This window comes from Propithecus coquereli, unplaced genomic scaffold (genome assembly GCF_000956105.1).
Source record: "Propithecus coquereli isolate 6110/MARCELLA unplaced genomic scaffold, Pcoq_1.0 Scaffold66, whole genome shotgun sequence".
Classification (NCBI taxonomy): Eukaryota; Metazoa; Chordata; class Mammalia; order Primates; family Indriidae; genus Propithecus; species Propithecus coquereli.
In genome coordinates this window covers 9,569,047-9,583,534 of record NW_012152618.1, presented here as the reverse complement: position 1 = coordinate 9,583,534, position 14,488 = coordinate 9,569,047, and the positions used below count along the sequence as shown (strand labels likewise).

At 55.7% G+C, this 14,488-nt stretch overlaps 4 protein-coding genes across 5 annotated transcripts in view; 2 read left to right on the top strand and 2 right to left on the bottom strand.

The window, feature by feature from the left end:
* Window positions 1-824: 824 nt before the first annotated feature.
* On the bottom strand, window positions 825-1,696 carry BOLA2B (bolA family member 2B). The gene is given in 3 exon segments (XM_012660259.1): window positions 825-967; window positions 1,259-1,356; window positions 1,436-1,696. Coding segments are annotated over 3 exon segments (459 nt in total). The 3' UTR covers window positions 825-867.
* Window positions 1,697-1,816: 120 nt separating this feature from the next.
* On the top strand, window positions 1,817-4,761 carry SLX1A (SLX1 structure-specific endonuclease subunit homolog A (S. cerevisiae)). Its single transcript, XM_012660258.1, is given in 7 exon segments — window positions 1,817-2,176; window positions 2,728-2,779; window positions 2,872-3,213; window positions 4,175-4,302; window positions 4,466-4,476; window positions 4,479-4,550; window positions 4,633-4,761. Coding segments are annotated over 6 exon segments (765 nt in total). The 5' UTR covers window positions 1,817-1,988; the 3' UTR covers window positions 4,523-4,550; window positions 4,633-4,761.
* A 1,480-nt stretch (window positions 4,762-6,241) lies between these two features.
* On the top strand, window positions 6,242-12,819 carry SULT1A3 (sulfotransferase family, cytosolic, 1A, phenol-preferring, member 3). Of its 2 annotated transcripts, none has more exons than XM_012660256.1 (8): window positions 6,242-6,307; window positions 7,253-7,404; window positions 7,516-7,641; window positions 7,730-7,827; window positions 8,355-8,481; window positions 8,576-8,670; window positions 9,159-9,339; window positions 12,763-12,819. In XM_012660256.1, exons 2-8 carry the CDS (start codon window positions 7,257-7,259, stop codon window positions 12,789-12,791), a joined length of 804 nt encoding a protein of 267 aa, XP_012515710.1. In that variant the 5' UTR covers window positions 6,242-6,307; window positions 7,253-7,256; the 3' UTR covers window positions 12,792-12,819. The 2 variants fall into 2 exon arrangements, with proteins under 2 accessions (XP_012515710.1, XP_012515709.1); XM_012660255.1 differs by lacking the exon at window positions 12,763-12,819 and adding an exon at window positions 9,451-9,650 and having other exon boundaries at window positions 6,251-6,307; window positions 7,256-7,404.
* Window positions 9,812-14,488, bottom strand: part of CCDC101 (coiled-coil domain containing 101) — a 25,159-nt gene continuing 20,482 nt past the window's right edge. The window contains exons 5-10 of the mRNA XM_012660257.1: window positions 11,988-12,052; window positions 11,329-11,458; window positions 11,113-11,259; window positions 10,869-10,904; window positions 10,596-10,758; window positions 9,812-10,009 (exon numbers count right to left, since the gene is read on the bottom strand). Of these exons, the coding sequence (XP_012515711.1) occupies window positions 9,893-10,009; window positions 10,596-10,758; window positions 10,869-10,904; window positions 11,113-11,259; window positions 11,329-11,458; window positions 11,988-12,052 (658 nt within the window). The 3' untranslated portion in view covers window positions 9,812-9,892. The remainder of the gene's footprint in view (window positions 10,010-10,595; window positions 10,759-10,868; window positions 10,905-11,112; window positions 11,260-11,328; window positions 11,459-11,987; window positions 12,053-14,488) is intronic.

The window sequence follows — 14,488 nt, the reverse complement described above, 5'->3', positions numbered from 1 at the left end:
ATTGGTCTTGAAAACACAAGGGAACAGAGTGGGTGATGGGTGAAACTTGCAATTTCTCACTTCCAAAGAGCCCTGGCCCCAACTGGGTCGCTTGCTGTCCCTCCTGGGTTTCAGTGACCTCTGTGCAAGGTCCTACCAACCCTAACAACCTGTGGTTGAGACTGACACAGGAGCATCACCTACCCCAATTTTGTGACTCAGGTCAGCCTTCTTTTTCTGCTCTAATCCCATCCCTATCCCCTCTCCACAGCCCCAATTCCTGAAAACCTCATGGTCTTCCCAGGGTCAGCTATGGCCACATCAAGCCCAGAGCTATGAGGCCACTGGACCTTTTCCAGTGGGCCAGAAAACATCAGATTCCAGGTGTTGAGGAGCTCCTACTTGGGTATCACTTCCCCTGAGGCCTGCGAAGGGCTGGGGGAACCTGCAGAGAATGTGTGGAATCCTGTAACACGCCTTTGATATTAGGAGGGTGCTGGGGAGAGGGAGAGGCTTGTTCAACTTTCCAGGGCTCTGAAACCCTGAGCACTTTCTCATCTCTGCATCTTGAAGGCTGGTAGAAAGCAGGAACCCCCAGTTCTCTGGGGTTGGGTGGGTAGTGGCAGTACGGGCCCCTAGGGGTCTACAGAGAGTTACACGGAGAAGGCTTGGGAGGAGGACCCTGGAGGGAACTGTAACAATAAAACTTTCATTTCACAAGCAGGGATACAGAGGCCCAGATGGGAGAGGGCCTTGTCCAGCGTAAAACAATGGAGGGCAGGGAGAGGCCAGGTCCTAAAGTCAGTCTCAACGCCCTCCCACATACAACACACCAACACAGACGCTGGTCCTGATTTATAATTTAATGGCTGTGCAGGTCCTGGTCCCTCATTTCTGCTGCTCACGGGCCCATTGCTCTGGGGTCAGAGTTTTCTGCTCAAAAGCATGGATGTGCGGGAGCTCTTCCACTAGGCACGTGTTCACCAGCCTAGGGGGAGAGATGGGGTTAGGAGTCGGAGGATGGGACCTAGGCCCTCGAAGCTAGGGTGACTCAGGAGACTGTAGGTGTCCCCAAGGTTTGTAGTCCCCAGGACGTGGGATCAGTTAAGGGTAGGATTTAAATCGAAATACTCGAAGCAAGGGACACGAAGGCGGGATACTTGAGGTCATGGGGCCACGTTGTAGGGGGTAAGGGAATTAGGTTGCAGGAGAAAGGGGAGCCGCCAGAGTTGTGGTCCGAGTTCTGACTGTGCTGTGCGGAGTGTTCCCGGGGCCTCACCGGTGTCTCTGAAGCAGCGGCTTCCCCTCAAACTTGGCGGACACCACCAGGACTCGGAAGCTGGACGCGCAACGGTTGGGGGTCGTGTCCTCCACCTCCTACCCGGCAGAATAATATGAATGAAGCCGCGCGCGTCCCCCACGAACACTTTTCTCCCGTTGGGGCGGCTCAACTCACCACGTGCTCCGCCTCCAGGTCCCGCTGCAGCTTCTCCCGAAGGTATTCGGCGCTGAGTTCCATACCCGCCGTCCAGCTGGGGCGGCAGCCCAGCGGGGATAGAACCCCAGCTCGTAACCGGGCCACTCTGCTTTCCGCCCTTACAGAAGCCACTTCCGCTAGGGCATCTACTTCCGCCCTTACTAAGGCGTAGGTAAACGCGGTACTCCGCCCTCAAGCAAGCCGAGCTTTTCAATAGTCAAGAGTTTCCACGCTTGCCATGAGTTAGCCAATCAGAGTGCGCGTAAGGACGGACCCTGCTGGAGCCGACGCTCATTGGCTGGCCCTCGAGGCTGGCGTAGCAGCATGGGTTCTGTGGGCGGGTTTCCAAACCTCTCTCCAGTCAAGAAAGGGGGCTCGAGGCCGCACTGCTGTGGCGTCTACGGTTCTTCGGGATTGTCCCCAAGCACTTTTTCCGAAACAAGCATCTTACAGCCCTAGAAGCCCCGCCTTTCCTGGGGTCCTAGGTCACAGCAGTCAAGCCCCGGCGGCGGCCCCTTACCCACAAGCCCCGATGGGCCCCGCGGGGGGCGCGGTGAGGCCGGGGCGATTCTACGGCGTCTACTTGCTCTACTGCCTGAACCCTCGGCACCGGGGCCGCGTCTACGTGGGGTTTACCGTCAACCCGGCTCGACGGGTCCAGCAGCACAATGGGGGCCGCAAAAAAGGCGGGGCCTGGCGGACCAGCGGGCGAGGGCCCTGGTAAGAGGGAGCGGGTCTCTGTGTCAAGAAGGAAGGCTTCATGGAGAAGGCGGGCCCCGCGGGGGAGAAGCCTGAGGAGAGGGGCGAGTCAGGCCAGTGATAGAGAGCAGGGCTGGTGTGGGGTCTGATGGGGCTGGAACGGGGGGTGGGGGTGGGGGGTTAGTGACAAGGGCGGGCCTATCACAGGGGAGGAGCGCGACAGGGAGGCGGTGCCCTGTGGCCCTCGGCTGTGGGACTCAGGGCGGGGGAGGGGGCTGACTAGGGAGGGGTCTGATGATCCAGGCTGGGGTCCGGCGACGGGGGCTTGGTGAGCAAGGCTGGGGTTGGAATAGAGCCTAGAAAGGAGAAGAACTGAACACCGTCAAGTACCTGGGACTGGAGCGAGGCCTGAGGTTGGCAGGTGCGCGGGACGTACCTCCCCGGAGGGGGTGGGGCCTCGCGGCTAGGCTTGAAGCCGGGTGTGAGGACTCCGAACTGTGGCCAGGGGATTCAGCATGACGGTGTTGGGGGCTCACGGGCCGCACCCTCGTTCTCCGCTCCCCCCTAACCAGGGAGATGGTGCTGATCGTGCACGGCTTCCCGTCCGCTGTGGCCGCCCTTCGGGTAAGAAAGGAGACCCGGCCGCGGGGCTTGGGGCCTGCCCCAGGCCGCCCTCTGCCCCGACCTGCCCTGACGCTCTTGTACCCCGTCTGCAGTTCGAGTGGGCCTGGCAGCACCCACAAGCCTCCCGCCGCCTGGCGCACGTGGGTCGGCGCCTGCGCGGCGAGGCGGCCTTCGCTTTCCACCTGCGCGTGCTGGCGCACATGCTGCGTGTGCCTCCCTGGGCGCGCCTCCCGCTGACACTGCGATGGCTGCGCCCCGACTTCCGCCAGGATCTCTGCCTGCCGCCGCCGCCACACGTGCCGCTGGCCTTCGGGCCTCCGCCGCCCCGGGGCTCTGTCCCGAGGTGCCACACCAGTCCCTGTGCTGACACCGAGCCTGAGCTGGACCCGGGCACCGCTGAGGCCTGCTGCACCCTGTGCGCTCACTTGCTCCAGGTGAGATCCTCCCAACGTAGGGGCGGGTCTAGGGTCCAGACAACTTAGGATCAAGTTGTTTGTTGAGGGACCACAGACACACTTTGGTCACCCTGCCGCATCTCTAAAATGGGGATGATAGTACTTGTGGCCATTCACGAACACATCAGTGCCTTTGCACTTTCCCTCTGCCTGGAAGGGACTTCCCTAGACCTTCTGTCTTGATCACATGTCACCTTTTCAGTGAGATCTTCCCTGACTCGCTATTTAAAATTGCACCTTTCTTGTGCACTGTCCTGCCCCTTTTTTTTTTCTTAACACTTACTATTGTCCGACATGCTATATATTTTATTATCTTATTAGTCTCTCCTCACCCCCTTACTAAACTCCACTAGGGCAGCTCTTGTTCACTACTGCAGATATTTAACGAATTAATAGATGATGGGCCTGGCTTATCTGAGCTCTCAGTGAATGTAAATAGTTGAGTACTTGCCATTGGGAGATGTGAACTGCCTGCGGCTACTTGGCCTGTAAGGAACTGCAGGTGTGGCTGCAGTGGCCAGGCTGTCACATAATCACTGCTAATGCTCAGAGGAAGTTGGACAGCTTAGTTCCTGGGGGCAAGTATTTTACCCTCTCTGTACCTCAGTTTCTTCATCTGTAAGATGTGAAAAATAGTAATATGTGCCTCATAGGGTTGTTTTATGTAATGCAGTGGTCCCCAACCTTTTTGGCACCAGGGACCAGTTTCAAGGAAGACAGTTTTTCCATGGACCGGGGGTCGGGAGGACGTGGTGCGGAGCTCAGGGGGTGATGAGCAGCCTGTTTCCTAATAGACCATGGACCAGTACTGGGCTGCAGCTTGGGTGTTGGGGACCACAGATGTAATGGCCCCAGAACAGTGTCCGGTCCATAGTAATGCTTTATGAAGAAATGCATCATTCCTCCTTGTGTCCTCTTACCTGCCTGCCACCTCTGACAGGATGAAGAGCATCCCTTGTGTTGCCCCCACCCTGGCTGCCCCCTAAGGGCCCATGTGATCTGCCTGGCAGAGGAGTTCCTTCGGGAAGAACCAGGGCAGCTTTTGCCCCTAGAGGGCCAATGCCCTAGGTGAGTTCACTACGCCTGCTCCTGCCTGGTCTAGCTCTGGGAAGAGGGTGCCCAGTTGCCCAGTCCAGGCCCAGGCAGCCGAGTCCTCATCCAGGCACCCAGGGCCTAGCCTGGAGGGGGCTTCTGGTGCCTGACTCTGTTTTCTCACACAACGCCTTGGTAGCTGTGAGAACTCAGTGCTTTGGGGAGACTTGATCTGGCTGTGCCGGAAGGGCACTGAGGAGGAAGAAGAGTCGGAATCAGAAGAGGTGAGAGATGGCTTTGGCCCCAGCCTCCCTTCCCTCCTCCATCCCCTGGGCTGCCTTGGACCAATCCCTTTTGCCTCCACAGGAACACTGGACAGACATGCTGGAGACTGATCCTCAGTGTCCCTAACCCTCCTCCCACTCCTTTTCGGTGCTACACACCACTCCCCCACCCCCACCCCCATGGGTCTTGCCAGGTTTTACTTGAGTTCAATAAAAAGTCTAAGTTAAGGGTACCTTCTGGTGTTTGTTGTGGGGCGGGGGAGGGCACAGGATGGAGCAAGTTGGCAGGGCCCCTGCTGGTCACCGGGGCTTGGGTGAGAGGAACAGAGGAAGGAGGAGGGGCCACCACTGGCCCAAGAATGTGACCAGCCCCTCCTCTGCCTGGAGGCCCCACTGCCTCAGCTTTCCCAGCTGGCCTCTGAGGTCACATAGGTCTTTGAAGGCTTCGGAGACTCACACCCTTACTCAGACTGTTACCTGCCTCCAGCGCCTGGCTTGACTTTGGACTTTAATCCACATTGTGAGGACAAAGCCTGAGGAGGAAGGTCCAGTGCTCTCTTCCCTTGAGGGCCTGTGGCTTCCGAGCCCCAGCCTCTTCTTGTCTCTGTCTGTGGAGCTGCCTTCAAACCCAGGGGAAGAAAAGCACCTTCTGGGGGCTGTCATTCTTCTGCCAGCCACGAGTGATGTTCTGTGAGGTTCTCCGGGAGCGTGAAGCTGGGGCTCACTCCCAGAGTCATTAGGCTCCAGCATCCTCATGCTACTTATCCTGTGTTGCCTCAAGAGGAAACTTCTTGGTCTGCTCCACCCCCAACTTCTTCACCCTGCCCACCCACATCACTCTGGACTTGCCTGTGGTCAGAGCCTGGAATGCCTGGGCCGCTGGGCCCTGGGCCAGAACTCTTGGCACCTTCAAGGCTGGCCTGGAGCGAGTGGGCAGGTGAGTGGCCTGCCCCATGCCTGCCTAGTGCATGTCCATCTTTCCCCTTCAGCCCTCTCCCCCTCCTTCACAGAGTCAATCAGAAAAAGCCACCTGACCTTGCAGGGGCAGTTCAGAGGGGCAGGTCAAGAGGCAGATTACAGCTCAAAAAACAAACCAAACCACTATCGGGGCCCTTTCTCCTTTTAGTCTTTCTTTTGTTTTCTACACACTAAATTCACATCTTGACGTTTTAGGTCATTCTTTTTTTTTTTTTTTTTTTTTGAGACAGAGTCTCACTCTGTTGCCCGGGCTAGAGTGCCGTGGCGTCAGCCTAGCTCACAGCAACCTCAAAGTCCTGGGCTCAAGCGATCCTCCTGCCTCAGCCTCCCAAGTAGCTGGGAGTACAGGCATGCGCCACCATGTCCAGCTAATTTTTTCTATTTTTAGTTGTCCAGCTACTTTCTTTCTATTTTTAGTAGAGACGGGGTCTCGCTCTTGTTCAGGCTGGTCTCGAACTCCTGAGCTCAAGCAATCCTCCCGCCTCGGCCTCCCAGAGTGCTAGGATTGCAGGCGTGAGTCACCACACTCAGCCTATTTAGGTCATTCTAAGTGTGGCTCCAGCTGGGGTGCTAAGGAGGGTAATAAAGAGGCTCCCCCACCCCAAACTCCACCCTTTCCTTCTGGGAGGACTGCCAAGTCCCAGCGCTGGCTCTAGATCCCTCCCACTTTAGAATTACAAAATCTTCAGCTCAGAGAGCAGCTGTGTGCTGACCACACTGCACGCACACTGAGCCACAGTACGCCGAGGTGGGCACAGGCCAGGTTCCTGAGAGGTCAGGTGAGTGCCAGAGTGGCAGTGGGCTGGGCCAGATCCCCCTCACCCTGCTCAGCTCCTGTGGCTGGTCCCTCTGCTCCGGCCTCTCCCATCCCTGCTTGTTCCCCATGGATATCCCCATTTCAGCGCAGCTCTTCCCTGGCCTGGATCCCCCTCCCTTCCTTCTGCCGAGTCATCAGAATTTTGCTCTTTCACATACCAGACTCTGGCCCCCAAAACAAGCTCAGTTGCTCAACTGGCCATGTTTGTCCCCAAGCCAAGATAGAGTGTGGCTAGGCAAGTGGAATGACAGGTCTGGTCAGCCTGGGGGTTTCTGCATGTGAGCAGCCTGCAGAGCTCAAGGAGGGGAACGGGTGGGGGCTGGGGCCACAGAGGCGCCCACTGGATGGAGGCTGGCTCTGCAGCAGGAAGTAGGGAGAGAAAATAAAGCTGGCTGGCAGGGAGTTAGGATGGGCAGGCCCTAGAGTTTTGCAAGTGCAGGCTGGAATCTCCTGGAGAGCTTCAAAAACGCTGATATCTGGGCTTCACCCCAGAGAGTGCTTTAACCCTGCAGTCCTCAACCCCTGGGCCACGGTCTGTGGCCTGTTAGGAAAACAGGGTGGTGCATCACCACCTGAGCTCTGCTTCCACACCCCACCCCCATCCGTGGAAAAATTGTCTTCCATGCAACCGGTCCCTGGTGCCAAAAAGTTTGGGGACCGCTGCTTTAATTGGTCTGGGATGAAACCTGGGCATTGGGATTGTGAAAGCTCTGCAGGTACATCAAAGGCGCAGCCAGAATGGGAAGCACTGCACTGGAGTTTTGAGTCCCCAGCTCCACCACTCACTGGATTTGTGAGCTTGGGCAAGTTGCTCAGCATTCTCAAACCTCAGTGTCCTCATCTTAAAGCAAGACTTCAGCAAATGGTATTGTCGTGATGGTAGTAAGGGGTCTGGTCTCTGACACAGCAGCATGGAGCTAGTCCAGGACACTTACCGCTACCCAGAGGAGTACGTGAAGGGGGTCCCGCTCGTCAAGTTCTTTGCAGAAGCGCTGGGGCCGCTGCAGAGCTTCCAGCCCCAGCCCGATGACCTGCTGATTAGCACCTACCCCAAGTCCGGTAGGTGAAGATGGCCACCCACCCTCTCCTGGGCTGCTGTCCCCACCCTGGCCTGCAGGGGCACACCCTCAGCCCTGCTCACCTCCAGTTCCCATCTCCCTCTCTCTCTAGGCACCACTTGGGTGAGCCAGATACTGGACATGATCTACCAAGGTGGTGACCTAGAGAAGTGTCACCGGGCCCCCATCTTCATCCGTGTGCCCTTCCTTGAGTTCAAAGTCCCAGGGCTTCCCTCAGGTGTGTGGGGGGGTGCTGGGGGCAAGTGGAGTGCAGGGAGTGAGGCCTGGGCTCCAGCTCACCAAACCTTTCCCTACCCATGGCTTAGGTTTCGAGACTCTGAAAGAAACACCAGCCCCACGGCTCCTCAAGACGCATTTGCCACTGGCCCTCCTGCCCCAGTCTCTGCTGGATCAGAAGATCAAAGTAAGTGGCAGGGGAAGCAAAGGGGAGACTTCTGGGGACATCCAGCTTTAGTCCTTCTGGGAAGGTCTCCTTCCTTCCTCGAGCCTTTTCTCATCTTGAGGGGGAGACTCTCTGCCTCTTGATCTGGTGGTGGTCAGACAACCAGGAAAGTGAGGCTGTTCAATGCAGACCCGAGAAAGGCAGAGCCCAGGTGATCACAGGCTCTCAGGAGAGGGGGCTGGTGGGAGCCCAGCATGTCTTGCTCCAAATCTGGGTGTGAGGGCATCAGTAGAGATTAATGTAAAATATGGCTCCAGAGACCAGCTAGGACTTTGGCATCAAAGCAAGGCTCAAATCCCAGCCCAGTAATACCTATACTGAGAGATCTCAAGTCAGCCTCTAAGCCTCAGTTTCCTCCTTTACCAGAGATAACCTCCCTCACAGGGATGCTGTCCAGGGTGACAGGAGGGCAGGACGGGGGGCCCAGGACTGGTGTGGGGCGTGCTGTGTGGTGATGGTGCTGGGGTTGAGGTGATCTGCCCCTGCAGGTGGTCTATGTTGCCCGCAATGCAAAGGATGTGGCTGTCTCCTATTACCACTTCCACTGCATGGCCAAGGTGCACCCTGATCCTGGTACCTGGGACAGCTTCCTGGAGAAGTTCATGGCCGGGAAAGGTGGGCCCTACTCGAGGAAGGAGGGGGGCAGAGCTGAGGAGCAGCAGCTAAAACTAACTCCAACCCCCATGTTGGTGCCCTGCCTCTTCCGTAGTGTCCTATGGGTCCTGGTACCAGCACGTGCACGAGTGGTGGGAGCTGAGTCGCACCCATCCTGTCCTCTACCTCTTCTACGAAGACATAAAGGAGGTGACACCACCTGTTCCTGCTTCCCTCCATGTCGCACTTGGGGGGCAGGATCCTCACAGAGGCCTGCCAAAGCCCTCTCAGGCCCCCTCCCTAGGGCAGTGCCCAACCCATCCTGGCTCTGCATCCTGCCTTCCCTCAGCCGCAGTGCCAGGTACTCTGTACAGCTCTTATCTCTAGTACCTGAGTCAGCCCCATGTGCAGTCACTGATCAGCAGTTCACTGCCCTCTATTCTCCCTGCCAAAGGGTTTGCCAAGGGTTTACCCTGGGACCAGTTATGAAAGAACACCGTCCTTGTCCTCACCCATGAGGAACCAAACACAGCTTATTACAGGATCACAGGGCAGGTGAGAGGATGAGTGAGATAAGGAGCTGGCTCTGAGTTTCTAGTGGTAGTGGCCAGGTCCCTTCTTAGGCTGGAGAGGGGGATCCCCTTTTGTTTGCTCAGTGAGCAGTCCAAACCTCACTGAAGAGCCCTGTGCTGCTCTAGAATCCCAAAAGGGAGATTTGGAAGATCCTGGAGTTTGTGGGGCGCTCCCTACCAGAGGAGATCGTGGACCACATTGCCCAGCACACATCTTTTGAGGAGATGAAGAAGAACCCCATGACTAACTATACCACTGTCCCCGAAGACATCATGGACCATGACGTTTCCCCCTTCATGAGGAGAGGTGGGTGCCCAGCCGGGATGGGTGTTGAGGGAGGGAGGGAGCAGCAGCCAGAGCCCGCCCTGAGCCAGGGGCCCCCTCTGCAGGACTTCAGCCCCCTCCTTCCCCTACAAGGCAAGGCTGGGGACTGGAAAACCACCTTCACTGTGGCCCAGAATGAGCGCTTTGATGCTGACTACGCTGAGAAGACGGCTGGCTGGGACCTCAGCTTCTGCTCACGGCTGGGAGTGGTGTTCAGCGGGAATCACTCCAGAGGGAGCGTGTGAAACAAGCTTGACCCATGGCCTCAAGAACAAAATATGATTTGGGTTCAATGCAGGCTTCTGTTGGAAGCCAAGAGGAAACCTGTGCTGAAAGAGTAAATGCCCACTGGTACCCAATAAGGCCAGCTGTCCCCGCAGCCTCCAGCTCCCCGACTTGTCCTGCTTGGGGAGGGCAAGAGTGTTTGGAGAAGTAAAACCCAGGAGACTCTGGCGAGGGGGAAAAGTATTTATTTGATCACAGAACACCTTTGTTGATTTCCCCCATGAGGGTGGTGGGAGTCTGCCAGCCAGCTTCACTTTTTCTTAGGCTCCTTACAAGCCACCACATACCTCTGGGCCACATTGAGGGGAGGGGAGTAACCATCTGCATAGGAGGTGTCTTCAAACAGGACTGAGTAGTCATCCTGGGGCTGCGGTGGAGGAGGCAGACAGGACGGGCTGGTCAGAGGCCCCCAGCCAGGCCAGCCCCCGCCCCCCTCATCTTTCACTCAGAGTCAGGATGTCTTACCCCACCATCCCTGCTCTTTTCTCAGCAACAGGGGGCCAAGGGCAGGGGCTAAAGCAGGAAGAAAGGAGACTTGCTCCCTATATGCTCAGGCCATAGCTGCAGGGCCTGGTGCCATTCTGGCACCTGTGTTAAGAGGATCAAGGACGGCCCAGAGGGCAGCAGGCAGGGATCCTCCCCTTAGGTAATGTGTGCCCAGGAGTCAGACTTGGGCACAAGCTTCCCATCTCAGGGCTCATATCCTCCACTGACTGCAGAGGTGAGGTGAGGCTGGAGGAACAGCAGGCCGCTCTGTTAGGGCTTGCTAAGGCTCCTGGGGCTGGCAAGGGGACTGCAGAGCAGACTCTGGGAAGCAGAAGAGGGAGGGCAGGTTCCTTTAGCTGAGGTGTGAGGTGAGGAGAAAGGGGAAAGACACAGGAGGATGACCCCTGACCTTCTTGGTCAGCCTGGTCCTGGTGTCATGACGGCCTGTGCCACAGAGCCTGCCTTACCCGTTGTGGGGGTGCGTGGATCAGCGCACGGTAGAAGCAAGTGGTCTGGGGATACAGGGCCAGCACGAGCTGCTCCTTCTGGAATAAGGCCTCCGGGTCTGTTTCAGGGTTGGCCTTCCACTGGGGCAGTGGGATGATCCGCCGCCGGCTCAGGGTGTGTCTCCTGGGGGTGAAGGGGGCTTATGTCAACCCACAGCCAGGTGGGGAGACTCCTTCCCAGCAGTGTGGCTGCCTCCCAGGCTCCCACTGCCCCTCCCCAGCCCGGACACTCACTCTTTGCCTTCTTCATCAATGTCATCTACCTCATACCTGTAGACAAGGAAGAGGCCCGATGGGGTGAGGTACACAATCCACGTGGGAGTGAGAAGGGGAAGGAGCCCTTGCTTCCTTCACACCCATACCCGCCCACAGCACCCTCTGGGGAGCTTTTCTCCCATTTTGCAGATAGATGGTCAAAAAAGCAGCTAAAGCAGGCATGGTAACCAGAGAGCGGCCTGGGGGCCAAGTGTCCACTCACTTGTTGGTGGCATGGCTGTAACTGACTACCTCAGCCAGGATCCACTGCTCGTCCCCGTCCACGGCCTTTACCCGGGCAGCCACCTTGTCTCCAGGTTTGGCCACATAGTCCCCTGAGGCTGGAATGGCCCCACAGAGGGGTGGGGGCCTGTGAGTGGAACAGAGCGTCAGTCCCAGGCCCTGCCGCCAGCCCCTCCCCTGCAGCTCCCGCCCTCACTTGTCACCAGGCTTCCCGATCCACAGGGGCAGGGTCATGGCTGACTGCTGCAGCAGGGTCATCAGCACGCCCCTGCGCATGGTCTTCCGGGGGGGCTCCGAGTCATTGTACAGGCCTGCGATCTTGGCCGCTGTAGGAAGGAAGTGAGCCCCTGAGGCGCCAGGGACAGGTGCCTGCCCCACACCCACCCTAGTCCCCAGCTGTCACATGTGGACTCAGCCTCCTCAGGCCTGGCTGCATATACCTGCCTGACTTCAAACAAGGCCAAGGTGGCACATGACAACATTCTGATGAGTGAAGGGTCTGCCCACCATGGGTTTGTAGGAAGGACAATAGGGAGGTGGGAAGCCAAGGAAATGGCAGCCAGAAAGGGCTGGAAGGCTGGGTTTGAGACACGCAGGGTGTGGCTGGGCAAGAAATGGGACTGGGCTGTGGCAGGAAGGAGGAGGCAACTGGCCCAGGCCACAGAGGGGGAGGGAGATGTGAGAGCAAGGGCGGAACCATCTGGAACACCATTCCTCCCAGCGTTGGAAGTGCTCTGCATTCCCTTCCCAGTGCCAGGTCCACCCTACCAGACACCCTGCGGATGATCCTACCAGGCTGCAGCCATGGGCTGCTCTCAGGAATCTCACACTCTGCCAGACTCCTTTCCAACTCACCTATCCGCCTCTCTTCCAGCAGAGACTTGATTTCGGCGATCTTATCTAGGGCCTTCCGAAGGATGCTGAAGGTGGGGAGGAGGGAGAGAGAGGTCTGGTGGAAGTACACAACACAGACTTCCTTTTCTAGTTACAGCAGGCTGGATGATTCAGACCAACCTTACTGCTGAAAATTAGAAACCCTTAGTAAGATTTTTAGTCTTAAAAGCATAAAAGACAAGACAGCAGGAAGTGGCCGGCCAACAGCTCTTAAGAGAAAGCAGGATCCCAGAGAGGTGAGCAAATGGACTGAGTGGCCTTTGACAAATCCTGAAGTGCAGCTCAGTTCTGGCAGCCTCTCACCTCTTGAGGACAAAGGGTCAAACTCAGGGTCTGCCCAAGATGGGACATGTAAAAGGAGAAACCCCCAGAGGTGGGGAGAGCTGCTGGTTCAGAGCAGGACTGGGGTGGAGGGAGCTCGTCTCTGAAAGGTTGTACCCAGACAAACCCCAGCATGGACTTGCAGTCTCAGGAAACTATGAAGTCAGTGTTTCGGGGGTCGAGGGTGGCAGGGACCCAAGTAACCTGGCAAAAGCAAATAGAGCTTTGCTGGAGGCAGGCTTCTTTATCCTAGATCTTGGGAAATCTCCCCAAAGAATATTTCAACAGCAATAAGCAGTGCAGACTCCGCTTAGGGTCATTTTTTACTCCTCTGCTCCCATGGCAAACCCTAGTCCATTCCTTTCGCAAACCTTTATTAAATGCCCCCATGGTACTAAAGATCTTTGTCCAACAGAAGGAAGTGCCTGTGAACAGAGCACGTGACCCATGGAGTTCGCCAGGCAGAGGCCAGAAGACGGGGATCGGCCAGGGGCAGCCAAACCAAAGCAGGGAGGGGTGAACAGCTTGCCGCTATGCATTGAGCGTCGCAGTTCAGTGTGGCTAGGGCATGGTGCAGGGGAGGGCTCAGCCAGAACCACCGCAGGCTTGTGAGCACTGGGACCTAGGCAAGCAGACATCCCAGAAAACAAGGAATAAAAGCCCAGAGGCCAATGGGAACTTTGAAGTTTGATCACTGCTTTTGGGCCTATTTGGAGGACATAGTTTTATGAAGCATATCCTAACTTGTAGTCTGTGATGTTTGTTTGTTTCTTTGTTTATTATTTATTTATGTATTAGAGATGGGGTCTCACTCTGTCGTCCAGATTGGAGTGCAGTGGTGGTGTCATAGCTCACTGTAGCCTCAAACTCCTGGGCTCAAGTGATCGTCCTGCCTCAGCCTCCGGAGTAGCTGGGACTACAGGCATGTACCACCATGCCCAGCTAAATTTTTAAATTTTTTTTAGAGACAGGGTCTTGCTGTGTTGCACAGGCTGGAGTACAGTGGTGCAATCATAGCTCACTGCAGCCTCGAACTCCTGGGCTCAAGAGATCCTCCCACCTCAGCCTCCTGAGTAGCTGGGACTACATGCACAAGCCACAATGCCTGGCCTCCTGTGATATATTAATGGAGTCATTTTCAACCCTAGCTGGACATCGGAATCTCCTGGGGAACTTTAAATCCCAATTGTTTCAGGCAAGAATTATAAACAGATGCTAAAACTATTGGGTTTAATGTGAATGGAATATTTACATAGTCTCAAAGTATCTCTCCACAAGATACTTATTAACCACACAATGGAAAATAGCAATAATTCAACACTGGAGAAACCTGGAAGACACTACCTTAACCAATGGGACAAACAGTATCTTGTGCTTTCTAATATGCTCTATGGAGGACAACATTACTTCTGTAGTATTACTGCCAAAAGTGTAAAACCTGAATCTAAGAGAGGAAATGTCAGACAACCCACGCTGAGGAACATTCTACAAAATAACTGACCTGCAATCTTCAAAATGTCAAGGTCATGAAAGGCCAAGACAGACAGGGAGGGCACTCTTCCAGACTGAAGGAGACTGAGGAGACAGGATACTCAATGCAATGGTAGCTGCATTGCAAAAATGGCTTTTTCCTTTTGCTATAAAGGCCATGGGCAGGTAAGATGAAATCTGAATAAGATCTGTAGTTAATGGTTTTATATAAGTGTTAATGTCCTCATTTTGAGAATTGTACTGTGGTTATATAGGAATGTCCTTGTTTTTAGGAAATACCGACTGCTGTGTTTAGAGGTCAGGGGTCACATCTACAACTTAAACGGTTCAGAAAAATACCACCAAACAAGTTTGTGAAATACTGAGTTAAAGGAAATTATTATTGTAGGAACTTACCAGAACCTTTAATGCTTTAATTTGCTCTGTGAATCTCTAGGACAGGAATGTAATGTTCCATTTCCTAAGGTTACTGCAGTTTGGCTGAGATTCAAGGAAACAATGTTTGTAAGATAATTCAAAAAGCAGCCGTGGCCAGGCGTGGTGGCTCACGCCTGTAATCCCAGCACTTTGGGATGCTGAGGCAGAAAGAGTGCTTGAGGCCAGGAGTTCAAGACCAGCCTGGGCAATACAGCAAGACCCCATCTCTACAA